The sequence below is a fragment of the Spermophilus citellus genome, assembly GCF_964194105.1.
Source record: "Spermophilus citellus genome assembly, chromosome: 6".
Classification (NCBI taxonomy): Eukaryota; Metazoa; Chordata; class Mammalia; order Rodentia; family Sciuridae; genus Spermophilus; species Spermophilus citellus.
In genome coordinates, this window is record NC_138187.1 from 33,509,151 (window position 1) to 33,524,847 (window position 15,697).

General features: G+C 54.8%; 1 protein-coding gene across 2 annotated transcripts; it reads right to left on the minus strand.

Annotated features, from left to right (window-relative positions):
- Nucleotides 1-143: 143 nt before the first annotated feature.
- On the minus strand, nt 144-15,371 carry BRI3 (brain protein I3; the record flags this gene model as incomplete). 2 transcript variants are annotated; one of them, XM_081297627.1, is made up of 3 exons in its annotated part: nt 144-539; nt 8,682-8,784; nt 15,245-15,371. In XM_081297627.1, 3 exons carry the CDS (start codon nt 15,369-15,371, stop codon nt 407-409), a joined length of 363 nt encoding a protein of 120 aa, XP_081153753.1. In that variant the 3' UTR covers nt 144-406. The 2 variants fall into 2 exon arrangements, with proteins under 2 accessions (XP_081153753.1, XP_081153752.1); XM_081297626.1 differs by lacking the exon at nt 15,245-15,371 and adding an exon at nt 9,064-9,355.
- Between the last annotated feature and the right edge of the window lie 326 nt (nt 15,372-15,697).

The window sequence follows — 15,697 nt, forward strand, 5'->3', positions numbered from 1 at the left end:
TAAAGAGTCTGAAATACTCATTCCTGCGCCATCATCAGTGCCAATGAGAAGACGGCCACTCACGGGCTCTGCATGTGTAGTTTCCCCCAAGGAGACTTCCCGTGGGCGGCAAGCGCAACGCCAAACACGCAGGATCGCTGAACAATGGTATGAATCATTTATTTAAAACAGTATTTCTCACCTTTCTCAAATCGAAGACTGCAAAAAATAAAAGCAGTGCTTTCTTGAGTTGTCATTAACCTTGGGAGCAGGGTCACTGCCTTCCACACTCTGCCAAGCTGGCATATGCCAATCTATCCCACCTCACTTTACAAAACAGTCCTGAAGCTTAATCAAATAAAACTATTATACACGACATTTACATTAGAAAAGAGCTGGATGTAGGAAAGCCAGGTGTGTTGTTCCCTTAGGTAAAGGTTGCTCCACAGTTGGGACATCTTCGCTTCTTCAAGGCAAAACAGCAGATGAACCCAAAGGGAAACAAGATGATGGCCAGGAAGATGCCCAGGAAGGTGAAGCAGTCCTCCAGGACCCCGACTCTGTGGAGAGAGAGGGCGGGCAGTTAGGACCCCGGCCCTCCCTGCCTGGGCTGCACACAGGGCAGATCGGACCCGCGGCAGAGCTGCCTGGAAAGGCGGCCCGTCCCCAGGGTCCCCCAGCAGCAGCCTCAGCTGAGGGCACAGAGCAGCTGCTCAAGACAGGGCTGCTGACACCAGCTCCACGGCCACACCCTGGCACCTTTTACACCCCTTAAAGGGCAACTGTCCCTAAAAAGTGATGAAGTCTACCTACAGTGTGCATGACAGAGGGCACCAAGACCCTGGGGACACGACCCTGGTCCTGTGCCAATGAGCACAAGTTCATTGACCTGAGTCTTCCCACAGTCCTGGCGGGTGGGAAACAGGCTTATGCTCAGCACTTGGGTCTCCCTCTAGAAAGCGCTGAACCCAGGGCTGAAGTGATAAGTGTCACTAGCGCTCCCCTCCAGGCCTCAGAGGTGCTGCCTCCTATCCCAGGACTGTGGCCCCGAACTCAAGCACTTCACGAAGAGAAACTACAGAAAGGACAGAAGGACTGGGGCTGGGGGGGGGGGGCGGCAGGGACCTGCTGGCAAGGGTTGCTTTCCTTTGTAAAGCTGAGGGAAAAAATGTCACCATGGCCCCAGAGGACCCCACTCCCTACCCCCATCCTAGCTCCTCCTCTAGCTGCCCACCCTCCACACACACACACACACACACACCCCTGCCCACAGTGGCCCGGAAGCAACCGTAGTTCTCCTGCCCCCGGTGGAAAGGAGGAAGGGCACAGCTTCAACCAAGGTGTGAAAGTAGCAGAACTGAGGGCTCCCACCAACTCAGGCCACAGCAGCAGCCAACAGAGGCAGGGACCCAGGGACCAGTACCTGCTTCTCTGGGGCACATGAAAAAACAAACCAAAATATCCCAAAAGTCTGGTTTTTTGCTTAAAAAAGATGTCAAACTCAGTGCCTACCTCCAACCCACACAAGGGGCATGGACAGTGAGTCCCGAGAGCACTTTCCACCACACCTGGCCCTGGGTGGCTCTGCAGAGAAGGGAAGATAGGACTCTGGTCTCTCCCCTCCAGGGGGTTCCAGCGTCCACTGGCTCACAGGCTGAGTGCACTGGGTCAAGACTCCTGGGGAGCTGGGCCTAGTGGCACACACCTGTCTGTAATCCCAGAAGCTCAGGAGGCTGAGGCAGAAGGTTTGCAACTTCAAAACCAGTCTCAGCAACTTAGCAAGACCCTAAGCAATTTAGTGAGACCCTGACTCTAAATACATAAAAATGGCTCAGAATATGTCTCAGTGGGCTGGGGATGTGGCTCAAGCGGTAGCGCGCTCGCCTGGCGTGCGTGCGGCCCGGGTTCGATCCTCAACACCACATACAAACAAAGATGTTGTGTCCGCCGAGAACTAAGAAAAAATAAATAAATATTAAAATTCTCTCTCTCTCTCTCTCTCTCTCTCTGTATCCCCCTCTCTCTCACTCTCTCTTAAAAAAAAAAAAAAAAAGAATGTCTCAGTGGTTAAGCGCCCCTGGGTCAATCCCCCAAAAAACAGACTCCTGGGGAGCTCTGTTCCAGCTCTGCTTCCCTGACTCCCAAGAGCTGGCCCTTTCTGCATCAAGATGGTGGACCAGGCTGGAGCATGGAGAAGCCCTGCTCTGAGGCCACACAAATCAAGTCTGAGTTGATGATGGCAAAGTTACCACTTCTGGTATGACTCCTCTGTGTAACACAAGGTCATTAGGTCACCACACTTGGGCCTACCCTTGGTCCCCTGCCTCCAGTCCAAGAAGGGTACCCACGCCCAGAGTGCTACACACAGTATGCCCCGACCTAGGGCCCTGGCTAACAAGGGGTTGGGCAGGGCAACCCAGATGAATAGCACCTGAGGCCACTCTGGTGTCCTCAGCCACCAGCTGCCCCCAACATAGATGGATGGGACATGGCCCTGGGCTTAGGACCTCTACCCTGGCTGTGGGGGGCCAGGTGGCTCCAGACCACTGGGAGCTTCTGGCTGCGCTGCCCTCCCCACCCCGTTCTTCCCACACCTGCAGGTGAAACCCTGGGGACACTGGTTTGCACGTTTCAATTAGAAAATGTCCCATGAAAAAAGCAGAGGGCAGGAGGGAGTCAGGTGAGTCAACTTCCAAAGAAGCCAGTCCCTCTGAAGAGGTCCCAGGGAGCCAGGTCCAGCACCTCTCCAGGCTGTGAGGAAACCAGGAGCCTGTGGGACCACCAAGACCTAAAGACAGTGACCAGCTGAGTGCCTGCCGGGCTTATTCCCCTAGGATCGAAAAGGCAGAGTGAGGGGCTGGGGATGTGGCTCAAGCGGTAGCGCGCTCGCCTGGCATGCGTGCGGCCCGGGTTCGATCCTCAGCACCACATACCAACAAAGATGTTGTGTCCGCCGAGGACTAAAAAATAAATATTAAAAAAAAAAAAAAAAAAAAAGAAAGAAAGAAAAGGCAGAGTGAGGAGAGCGCCAGAATCTGCTCATGGGCTGCGGAGGAGCTGCACCCAGCCAACCGCTGGACTTCAGTGCCAGGAGGGCAGCAGGTGGCACAGGGCATCCTGGCTGCAGGCGTGAGGGGCTGGGGGTGGGCTCCTGGTATTGGCCTGCGTCTCATCCCCACAGACCATCCCAACTGCAGCCTGCTGCTGTCCTCGAGGTTCAGCACTCAAGGGCACAGCCCCACCGCACATCCTGATTCTCTATCCAGACTCCAAAGCCTTGGCCACATTACAGAAGCTGGAGGGAGCCCAGGAAAGGTGGTCACTCCCGGGCTCTCCCTGCCACCAACTCAGAGTACCACCTGATGCTATGATTCCCACCAGTGGCCAGGCAAGCTTTCTGGGCCCAGCTCAACACCCAGCACCTCATTTTCTCAGTCCCTGGAGGGGCACTTAGAACTTACAAAGTAACAGAATTGTGGCCTACACTGGACGGCCTGGCCCTTGGCCTCCAGGCACTAGGGCAGCTCATCCTCAGTGCCCAAATTCATGGGTTTCCTGTTCAAACCCACTGCTTCTTTGAGCCAGAGCTCAGGGCTGGGCAGCCTGTGCCACCCTCCACTGACCTGGGTCACGAGAGCCAGGCCTGATGCTAGAAGTGCCCAGCAGCACCCACCCTCCCGCTGCCCAGGCCTGCCTTCATCCTATTGCCAGAGAGGGCCAAGGCCACCCGCGCTCTGGGAAGAGTGAGGATGCTCCCCTCAGGCCCACCCATGTGGGATTATCACCCACAAGGCTCAGGTATCTACCAGCAAAGAGTCTGTAACCCAGGACTCAAGAATGCTCGTCCCCTGACAACCTGCACCCATGGTCTGACCTGGCTTCAATGGGCCCAAGGGATAGAGAGGACACCAGCCCACAGCCTGCTTCAGAAAGCTTCCGCCCTGAGCCTGGGCTCAGCCTGAGGCCCCCACGCCCTCCACCCCAAGATGCCACTCGCTTACCTGCAACCCCAAATGCCAAAAGGCTGGGAAAGTGCAACTTTCCCCAAGTTTATAGCAAACTCATTGGAAGCGACATGACCTGAGCTCCTGTGTGGCTATTCAGAGTTTTAATTTCTCCTACTTAATGTAAGATTCTCATCTTGCCATAGAAATATTAATGTTTTAACTACAGAACTGCCCCAAACCTCAAAAAGTGTTGGCATGGTTTAGATTTTTAAAACCCAACAACTTCTGATTTAAAAAGCATGACCCAGCTTCGAGGCCAATCTGGAGCCAGCGGCACACAAGACCGCCTGTGTGGAGACCAGCCCCTCCTGCAAGCCTGGCCCTGGTGGCCTTGCACTCTGCCTCTCCAGACCCAAAGGCAGCCCCCCATGCTGCTGGAGCAAGTTTCAACTCCCTCAACTGGCTCAGAGTCCAAACCCGCAGTCCTTCCAGCTGCACTGGCAGGCCCCTCCCCCGTCCTTGCACACAGGTCACGTGGGGGTCGGAGGATTATGGAAGCTGGAGACACTAGGGAACTGACTAACACTGAGAACGCTGCTTTACCCCCACTTGAGCCTCTCAGAACAAGTGGCCACTAGAACCTGCTGATGTCAGCCGGAGCTGGGCCCTGGGGGGTTCCAGATGAACTCCGCCTCACCAGGACAGAAATGGGCAGAAGACACTGGAAAGAGCAAGCTCTGAGCTGCCCAAGGACAGGTACCCAGTCAGAATTGTCCTTACCCCTCACATGTCCTCACATCACCGAACTCCATAGGTGTCACCACCCCACCTCACAAGCTGACCTGGAGCCACCTGCAAGGCCACATAGCTGGGAGTGTGGTGACAGGAAATGCAGATGGGCTCCCCAGTCATGGTCCTGCCCAAAAAGCCCCAGCCAGCACAGGGCACTCAGGAGCCTTCCCAGTTCATCCCCAGTCATTTTCTCCTAAGCTCAAGGCACAATCCAGCCCCAAAAGCAACCCAGCTCACCCGTCCCTGAAGGATAGCCTCCTCAAGAAGGATCACAAGTTCAAAGCCAGCCCCAGCAATTTAGCCAGGCCCTAAGCAACTTAGCAAAGCTCCATCTTAAAGTAAAAAATTTAAAAAAGGGCTGGGGATGTGGCTCAGTGGTTAAGCACTCCTGGGTTCAATCCCTGGTACCAAAGAAAAAAAAAAGAAAAAAGAAAAGGAACACAGAGGGCTTCTTCCCTGGGCCACAAACCTGCAGCCAAGGCTCAGGACCAACCTGCCTCTGGCTATCCCAAGGTCTCCAATCTGAAGGCCTCCTGAGCAGTAGGTTCACTAGGACCTGCAGGCCACGCAGGGCAGTTCTCACCAAGCCCAGCTGCCAGGCCCAGCCTCGGGCCTCCCCAGTGGAAGAAAGCAGACCTGGGCAGGGCAGCATCCAGCGGGCTTCCCAGAACACCAGTCTGTCCCACCAGCCATCACCTCAAGTTGCCCACACTATCGCGGCTGGGGGACTTGGACCCAGCAGAGACTAGACAGCCAGGGAGGCAGCACAGGCATCCTGTCATCAGGCACCTTGGCCAGCATGCAGGCCAGGGCACAAGCTCCTGCCATCATGCACAGTGCCCCCACCTCAGCCAGGACCACCCGGGGCCAGGGACAGCCCCTACCACAGCTCAGGCTGTCACCTCCCTGACCAGTTTCCCACCACAGGCCCTTGGCCACCCACCATCACCTGAAGCCCAAGGCTTAGCCACTCCTTCTCCCCTCCAGACTCCATAGCCAACCAGAAGAAAGACTGTCTCTGCCCCCAAGGGCTCCACACAGACCACCCAGTGCCACGTCCAGGGCCTGTGGGCAGCATCTGACCAGGGTACCTGTACTTTCTCTTGGCTTCCAGGACCCCACTTCTGTGAATTTCCTCCTGCCTCCCTGGTCACCCCCAAAGCCAAATACTGAATGGCAAAGATTCAGCCGGGGCTGCTGGGCAGCTTCACACACGTTCTGCCTGCAGCCTGTGCTCCCAGGGTACCTGGGCCAGCACACGGTGGCCCAAAGAGGCTGCAGAGACCCACAGTGCTGCCATCCTGCCCTATATCTAGGGACAGCCTAGGGCAGGGGAGAACCGAGCTTCAGAGGTCTAGCACCAGCATGGACACCCCTGGCCAAGGCAGTTTCAGCAGACCTCGGCGGGGCAGGGTACAGGAGGTGGCTTGGAGGAAGCAGGCACAAGACTCACTCAGCTGCTGGGGGTGAAGAAAACACTACTTATACACGGCTAAAAAGGGAAAATGGAGTCAGGCTGCTCAACAGCGGCTCAGACAGGATGGCAAAGTGACAAGCGACATAGGCCTCTTATGCCAAGCCTCGCTCAGAGGGAATCACAGACGTGTGACTTGGGAAAATTCCTGCCAAGCCACCAGGGAGGGCAGGGACAGAGCCTGGCAGGCCTGATGTGGAAAGAGAGGAAGTGTGGTCACATGAGAAGTATCCTGTCTCTCGGTCCTAAGATGCCAGACAGGGGAAGACTCGACTCTTTTGGGAGGAACATCTCTGTTCTCTGTCCCTATGCACAAGTGGCCCTAGATCACACACCCTCTCCTCAAATCAAGAGGCTGCCTGCTCCCAGGCTGGCCATGTGGCTACCCACTCCCCTGTTCACCTAGGATTCCTGCTTGAGAGCAAGGGGCCCCACACCCAGTGAGACTGCTGCCACCGTGGCAAGAATAGCCTCGGATACCAGCAGCAGTAAGGACTGCAGGTCTCCAGGTGCACAGGCTCCAAGGACGCAAAGGGCCTTTACTGTCGGACATCAGGCATGCTCAGCCCCGACAGAAGGGCCCAGGAGGATCAAGGAGCGCTCTGGTTCCAACTTTAGGGATCTGGTACCCATAACCTTATCCTCGGAGCATAGAGGAAACCACCAGCTCCCATGAAGGCAGCCCCCCCTCCAGACCTTCCCCAGAGTGCACAGCCTGCGTTCCAGACCTGCAAAAGCCACAGCCTCCAAAATGACACAAGTCACCTCCTAGAGAAAGGGAAATACCAGGGAAAGTGCTCCCCATGCCAGGAGCTGACTAGGCACCCCACATTCCTGGGAACTTCATGGCCACCCTACCATGCGCTGGCCTGCCCTCTAAGTTCAGGGGCTCGAGCCAGAGAAGCCTCCAAACCATCTCATCAAACACCAACATATCCCAGGATTGGGAAGCCACCAGCTGCATTGGGCCCTTTGTTCCAAGGGCCTTCCTGCTTCTCCCTCTTGTCAACCAGCCTAAAAACCTCACCTCAGATCACTTGATGTCTGCTCTACGCAAAAAAAAAAAAGGGGGGGGGGGGCCTGGAATCCAGGAGTCGACTGAGTGGGGACAGAGGGCCTTGCACCCAGCAGCACTCTGAGCACCCAAGATGAACCTCAAAGCAAGAGATTCTCCTTCTCCCACCAATTATCCAGAGGAATTTCCCAATGACTTTCTGCATGGGGGACCAAGTCCTGACCTCCTCACTCATTGGCACAGGCCCAGCTCCCAAGCCATGCCCCCCCCTTTTCTCCACCAAGCCCACCCCATGTGCTTCAAAACCAATCACTGGCATCCCCAGGTGCAGAACCTGCAGACAGCTGCACTGGGAGACAGCCAGTCCTCTCACTCCCACTTCTCCCAAGGCCCATGTGTCAGCGGGGAAATGACCACCAGGGTGTCAGAATGCACACCCAGCTTGGGTTTGTACTGGGGTTCCTGGGTGGGCAGACAGCCTCCCAAGGCTCTCCTGGCCCACAGCCCCCTTTACCAGGCACATGGTCAGCTCCCAGGTTTCAGTGTCTCTCCCCTCAACCCACAATGCCCTCCTCATTGCACAGTTGCCCCCAGGCATGTGAAATCATTAACTTCCCTATGGCTGGCTCCACACTGGGCCTTACCAAGACACTTTTGAAATGAAGTCTCAGTCCAAACCAGGGTTTCTTAATTCCATCTCAGAGACTTCAACTTCCTCCTCTCAGAGGCAGGCTGAAACCTTGCTCCCCAACTCTGCCCCAACTTCCTGAACTGAGTACTCCCAAATGCCAAGGGTAGGGATCAAGTCTTATTTGCATTTGAATCCTCAAAACCTGCACACACACACACACACACACACACACACACACACACACACATGCGGGGGCCCAGCTGTACCTCAGACCCTATAAAAAGTCCTTAGAAAGTTTCTGTCAGGCTTCAGGTTTGAGGGTATGAGAAAACCACTCCTGCCCGGAACAAAGAACCACGGATTTCCTCCCAGACCAGCCAGTGGCCAAGAGTTGTTAAGCCCCGCTCCAGGGCTCTGTATTCAGTGACTCTCCCAGCTGTGGCACCCCTGGTCACTTGGACCCCATCTCCCTAAACATAAAGGCCAACTGACTCAAGTCGTGGCAAAACAAATCAGCCTTCTTAAAGAATCAACTGCACAGCAAACTTTCTGAAGAACCTGTCGCAGGTCCAACACCGGCGAGGAAAAGCTATCAGTCCCATTTTGCATGCCACTCATTCGGAGGTACAATGGCCCCCCCAAAGGCACACGACTCCCCAGCAAAGGGAGCCCACGCCCTTTGCCCCCTTGCGCGCCGTGGGCCAGCGATTCCACCTCTCCCACACTGCAGTCAGGCGGTCCAGCGGCCTCTCCCAAAGCAGGGCTCACCCCAGCTCGCCGCCCCCCGCTGCCTCTGCAAGGTCCCGGCACGTGCGATCTCAGCCTCCCGGGGCCAGGACTTACCTGCAGACCGGGCAGCCTCCGACCACGACGATGGAGTTGGCAGGGTACCGGGTGACCGTTCGACTCTGGATGTTGTAGACCCGGGGGTGGTGGGTGGGGATCCCTGTGGGCGGGGGTGCACATCAGAGGGGGTGGCCCGACTCCGTCCTCCCCCCGACCGACCCCTGGTCCTGGCCCGCCTGGCCAGGCCGCTGCCCCGAGCGCCGGCCCCTGGAGGGAGGGCTCCCCAGGCCAGCCGCGCCTCGCGGACCCCACGTTGCCGGCCAGAGGCAGGCTCCGCGAGGGGCGCGCCGCGGAGCCGCTCAGGGCAGCCCGGCCCCGCGGCCCGCCCGGAGACTGCCCGGCTGCGGGGTGCGCCCCGCCGCCGCGCCCGCGGGCCCACCTGTGACGAGGTAGGGGTAGGGCGGCGGCGGGGGCGCGGCGGGGATGGCGCCGTAGCCGTGTGGGCCGCACGCGAAGTCGCCCTGGCCGGCCTCCAGGCTGTAGGCGGGCGGTCGCTCCTGCAGCAGCGGCTTGTGGTCCATGGCGGCCCGGCCCGCGCCCGCCCGCTCTGGCGCGGTCGGCTCGCTCGGCCCAGCGGGGACGCGGCGGGGACGGCGGCCCGCGGCTCGGCCCTGGGAGGCGCCGGGCGGGCGGGGCGGGCGGGCGCGGGCTTCCCGGCCCTCCCGCCGGTCACAAGACCGGGTCACGTGGGCTGCGCGGCGGGCGGGGCCGCCGGCGTCTTAAAGGGGCCGCGGCTGCCCGCGGGTTAGCGCCTGCCCTGCTCCCCTCGGCGGACCAGGGGCTTCCCCGCCCGAGGAGATCCCGCAGCGGCCCCACATGCCCCTTGGAGTCTTGATTTTTACGGCCCGCGGAGACCCCTGGCCTGCCGAGGCGACCTCCTACGGGTGACCACCCACGGAGTGGGGGCGAGGCCCCAGATGGTCCCCGGGTGTGCCCGCCGCCCACAGAGCCAGGGCTGCAGGGCACCGAGGACTGGCTCCCGCAGGAACGCCCGCTCCGCGCTTGGCTGCTCAGCTGCGGCGCATTCCTCTCTCTACTTTTTTTGACAAATTAGGTCGTAGCCAGGGTTGGTGGCACTTATTACAATAATTCCGCCGTCTCGGGCAAACCCTAACTACCGGGCACCTGCTGTGCGTCCTCAGGTTTCCCACTTAACCACCCTGCGAGTTGCCTGTAGTGGCCCCGAGGTTACGACGCGGGACTGAGACTCGCGAGGGTGCGGAGGGAGCAGTGGCTCCACCCGGGCCCCAACCCGCTTTCGGCTGGCTGCTGATAGGCCCCTAGCTGAAGCGCTCCCACATCTGAAGCCTAATGGGTTTGATGTGAAGACTGCTGCAAAATTGGAACACTTAGGATCACTTCCTGCCTCTTTGCAAGGGCTGACTCCGTAGCACTTCCCGTTTTCCGTGCTTTTATATGTAACCTGCATTTTGATTCCGCACTGGGAAAACTACAAGTCCTCTCAGACCCGCCTTATTTTTGATTTTTAATAAAAGACCATCATATTCTCTTCTAAGCCCATTTCTGTCTGTCTTGTAAGATCTCCCAAAATCTCATGGAGAAGAACCAAGTAGTGGGCCAGATTCAGGCCTGATCTGCTTTAGGAGGGCAGCCAGGTCAAGAATGAGACTGATGGAGAGTGGCTGAGGGTTTCAGGGTGAGCAAAGGCCCTGACAGTCACTCCTCAGAGACAGAACTCAAAGGAGGGCCAGTGAAAGTGGGAGTCTCTGTGTCCAGGGAACTTGGCGTCCAGCATCATCACATGAGAGGTGGTTCCAGGTCAAGCTTCCTGACACCTGGTCAGCTGTGGCCACCCAGATAGGGACCCTCATTCTTCCCCCTGCCCTGCAGACTACTAGTAAACACGGTGGTCAGCTAGCCCTCCTGATATCCTTTCCTATCAACCCAGCTCGAGCTAAAAATCAACCTTCATAAAGTTCACAGGCTAATTTCGCCTACCTTTATTCATCAAACCCACAAGCCTCTGCTCCCTTCCTTTCCATTAATTGATTTCTTTCCCCCTAGCATTGCCCCTTGATTTCCCAACATTACTTTATTACTACTGCCTTTCATTCAGGCAGCTTGCAGCTGATGTACCTCTGCTATCCGGGTTCCAGCCCAGCTTGGGGAGACAAAGATGACATTCATGGGAACACAAAGAAGGAGCCCTTGGGTAGAGAGCCAGGCCTTAAACTTGCAACAGACAGGTTAAGAGATGCCACACACAGGAGGTGGTACACCTGAGTATCCTGGAGTACCAGGGCCAAAGCCCAGCTTGGGGGCCCGTAGTGAGTTGGTCCCAGGGACCAGGCACAAGCCTCCCAGGCAGGGGGAACCACAATCCCAAAGGGGACACAACAGCCAACTCAGTGCCAGGACTCTTAAGTCCTGAAGTGTGACCTTAGGAAGGGTCTCCTGGAATCAAAGACAAACCCCCAGAAGTGGTCCCAGTCATTGAAGTTGGGAGAGCATCCTGTAAGAGCTAATTGGGGGACTGCATGGAGTTTAACCTGGTTAGCAGTAGATTTACATATTTAGAAAAATGACCAGCAGCAGGAGGGTCAAGAAGATGGAAGGAAAGGTGTGAAGAGGTTAAGAGCCCATTAAGACTCCTCCTGGATAGAGAGATAAGGCTCTGAGGACTCCAGATGCTCAGGTTTCTGGCTCAAATGACCATAGATACAGACACCTGCTCCTTGCTGAGGACTCAGGAGAAGTCGCTGTGAAGGAAAGGACCAAGCAGCCCTTTTGCAAAGGTGAATTTGAGCTAAGCCTTATTACAAAATGGCATCTGTTGAAAGCTGATTCTTGCTAAAAGCTCTGCGATGTCTCACAGCTAAAGTGGCTCATCTAAGAAGCATTTATGGAGCACCTAGCATGTGCATGGATGCACCCAGAACAAAATGCATATTTAAATTCATCCTGCTTATGGAGTTTGAGTTCTCTTGGGCTGGAGTGGGGGAAGGGAATTAGGAAGTGATCAGTGCTGGCAGGGATGAAGGGGCTCAAGGAGCTGGGGAGTGAGGCAGGCAGGGTGGGGAAGAGGCTTGTGATTTTCCTTCATACAATGTGGGCCCCAGGGCCTTGTGCATGTGAGGCAAGCATGCACCAACTGAGCTATATCCCCAGCCCCCTGGGCCCCTTTGGAAGGAAACATTTCAGCAAAGACCGGAGGGAGGTCAGAGAGGTAGCCATAGACATGGAAGAAGGAACAGCTTAAGTTTGCCTGTTCCTTAAGATGAGAGCAACAGAATGTTTGCAAGCTGATGGAAACAGTCCAGCAAAGGGAGGAGGAGGATGCAGAGGGCGAAGATGGAGTCTCACACATAGCAGGGGCAGTTCCTGCTAGGATCCTGGATGGCCACCCAGTCATCCACAGGACAAGAAGCAGGAGCAGGCAAGCTGCTGGTTGCAGCGGTCGGTGCTCGCTAGTCTACTCAGACATGCTGGCCACTGACCACAGTGCTCCACTCGTCCCCAGCTATCCCATGGAAGGAAGCATTGACATCCCAGTTGTTTATGGAGGAAACTGAGGCACAGAAAGCTTCTGTAGCATCTCCAGGGTCTCCCAGCCTTCAGACATCAGATCTACCTCGTACAGCCCTGAGGTGCGCCACACTCGTGCCTCTGCGCCAGATGCACAGAGAGGCACAGCGCTGGTTGGCTGGTTTGAACAGAACTACATTTCTACAGAATGGAATATAATTCACACAGATCCTAACTCCTTTTAAGCTTATTTTTCAGGTAGCTGAAATTCTGCTCTTTATCCACTTAATGTATTATACAAACAAACAAAAAAGGTTTAGCATTGGTATTGCCATAAAAATAAGTAAATACAATTTTGATTTTGACTGTTTTGTGTAAATGTTTTCTCTGCCAGGCCCCAAAAGGGATCTGGTCAGACAAAGGATCAACTGGCTCCTGCCTGGGGGACCCAGGGATGTGCCATTGTCCCCCAGACGTGACAGTGACAGTCCTTGTGACTCTCTCAAATGTATCAGAGGCAACCAAAACAAAGATCGTGCCCTTGAGAAGTGCTGATAACCCATCACGTGAGTTTCTTGGCACATACAGGATCCTGGTATCTCACATGGTTGGGATTGTGACCAAAAAAAGGAAGCAAATATAATTTCAAAATCCAAGGCTGTAACCAATTATAAGTGCCTCACTCAGGGAAGGACCTTGCCAAATATTTGCTGAATATGTGTTAAATGTTTATCTTAGATAAACACTTTTAAGTTTTATGGTAAGCCTGTGGTAAGCCTTACAATTCTACTGGGCAAATATTTCTAAATATTTTATAAATTAAGCACATAAGTTTCAACATCACACACAAAAATGTCTCTTTAGTTGAATTGCTTAGTACATCCTATCATAAGTCATATACATACATATTTAAATCCACAGGATTCCCTTCATTCTCTAAGGGAGTGGTCCTTGTCACAGAATTCTGCTCACCCAAAGGAACATAGAAAGGCCTCCCTTTGAAATCAATGTTTACAAGCAATCCTCACAAGAAGAAAGAGCAAATTCCAAATAGCAAGTTTCTGTCTAAACAGTTTTCCATGTCACCGTGCTTGGAACTCCTGAAAAGCCATGGTAGCATTGATGGTTGCACAGATCTATGTGAACATGCTAAAAATGGAAGCCATGTAACATGCAAAATATCTATTCATTTTAGCGTGTATCTATGTGAACACGCTAAAACATGGAAGCCAACATGCAAAATTAACTGAATGCCTTTCCAATTAATAGCACAGTGTGGGGCTGGGGATGTGGCTCAAGCGGTAGCGCGCTCGCCTGGCATGCGTGTGGCCCGGGTTCGATCCTCAGCACCACATACCAACAAAGATGTTGTGTCCGCCGAGAACTAAAAAATAAATATTAAAAAAAAAATTCTCTCTCTCTCTCTCTCCCCTCTCTCACTCTCTCTTTAAAAAAAAAAAAAAAAAAGAATTAGCTTCCAACTCAGGAGATACTGATGCTCAAATAGTTTAAAAGACTTAACACTAGTTAAGTTTTTATCTTTCAGCTCTTCTTACCTTTCTAGCTCCTTTAAAAAAAAAAATATCACAGTGTGTGTGTGTGTATGCATGCCCACATGTGGTGGGGCTAGAACCAGGGCCTTGTGCATGCACTCTACCACAGAGCCACATCCCGAGCCTGCCAAGATTTCCTGACTGAGGGGCAGGAGGAATCCAAGGAAACTCCATCCAAATCTGGATGTTGAGGGAGGCAGAGAAGGAGCCGGCTGTGGTTAAAACAACTGGTTCTCATCCACAGGGTTCTCAGAACTCCGGGTGCAATTTAAGCAAGTCACTTAACCTCTGGGAGAAGTGCTCTCTTAAACCAGAAACTTCAAAGGTCCTTTCAGAATTAGAATAATGTGCCTTCTTTAGGGACATTTTGGCCTCATCACCTTCCAGGAAGACAGAATCACCCTTTCAAAATGGAACTCCAAGGGAGACCCAACATCTGTCACACCCCCGTTGTGTGGGGGGCACCACATGTGATTCACCCTTCTGTGTTTCAGAATCACATCTGACCCTCAGAACCATGAGGAACACTATTCCCCCTAATTCACAGAGGAGGTCAGACATCAGTTCCCCACTGAGTGTCTAAGATCCCCCAAGGTGCCATATAATTTGTGTATCTGAATCACCTAGAACACAGTAGGTGCTCAATAAGCATCTGAGGTCGAGGTCATGTGCCAGGATCGCTTGGCTAATAAGGCAAGAATTTCAGTCTTCCTCATCCAGAATTAAGCTCTGGTCTATAGACCACAAAGTGTATCTCCCACCCCTTTCAGGCTAGAAATATGCCTGGGTCATTCCAGAAAGTTCACTCAAGAGTGCCCCGAAGGGAAGATGCTGGTGAAACAAGGCAAACGAATGCTCTCTGGAATCCCACTGGGTGGGGCTTTGTGATCAGGGGCATCACTAGGGAACCTGTGTACTCCACAGCTTTCCTGCCCTATCAGGGGGCACCGCACAGAGGTCTTCCCCTTTGAAGTCTGCCGCTGTGGTTTACTCTACAAAGGCGGAGAAACCAAGTGGAACTTGAAGCACGCCTGTCACCAGTGACTGGAATGCTGAGTCTGGTGACAATCTGGAATCTTTGGTTGGGGGAGGCAGACCAACAACGCCTCCCAAGTTGAGATGGAGAAGTCAATCCTTGGTGGGGGAAGGACTTCTGGGACCCAACCTCCTCCAGTGGTGATTTTTAGGGGGCTCTCAAGGCTGAAGGGTCTTAGCCTTCTCTCAGCCATTGTTCTGTGTTGCCAGCAACACACAGAACTCAGCCCACCTCAGGTCCCAGTGAAGGAGTAAACAGAGGGGCTTTGAGTTGGTGTCCTGGGTCCCTGGCTCTGTGAAAAGGTAGGCTTGGGGACAGCTGTGGGAGAGTCCTTAAGAAGAAGAGAGGTCGCTGGGATCGAGGGAGAGGGAAGAAGCCACCAGATACTCGACTGCAGGAAGTCCTCTCATCTCCCAGTCCCTTCCCCTGCCCTGCATCCTGCTATCTGGTGGGGCTCGCTCCCTGGCCCTCCCGGGGCCTCCTACCTGCTGCCTGCACCGTGGAAGCCATGGCTAGCCTCAGAGAGATGCCCAGGAGCAGAGGAAGGGAGCCTGAGGTCAGGCTAGCAAAAGCCCCCTTATGGCCCAGTAGCAGGTGGGCAGTGACCGACATGAAGGAGCGATCCAGAAAGTCAGCAGGAGGGAGCCATCCCATTGAGGGTGTGGGGAGGCCCAGGAGGAACTGGACAGGGCCGGGCCTCGCAGGGGACAGAATGCAGCCTCATAATCCTGCCCCGCGCCAAGATTCTCAGGTTCTGAGCCTGGAGCCCTGCCTCCAGGAGGACGTCAGACCTGTCCTCTCAGAGTGGGAACAGGTCTGGGAGAGGCCCCTTTCCTCCCACGGCCAACAGAATCCTTGATACAAAACATGACTTATAAGGGGATGCAGAGCCAAAGACAAGGCACCGAAGACTACAGCCTGGGTCAGTCTCCAGAGAG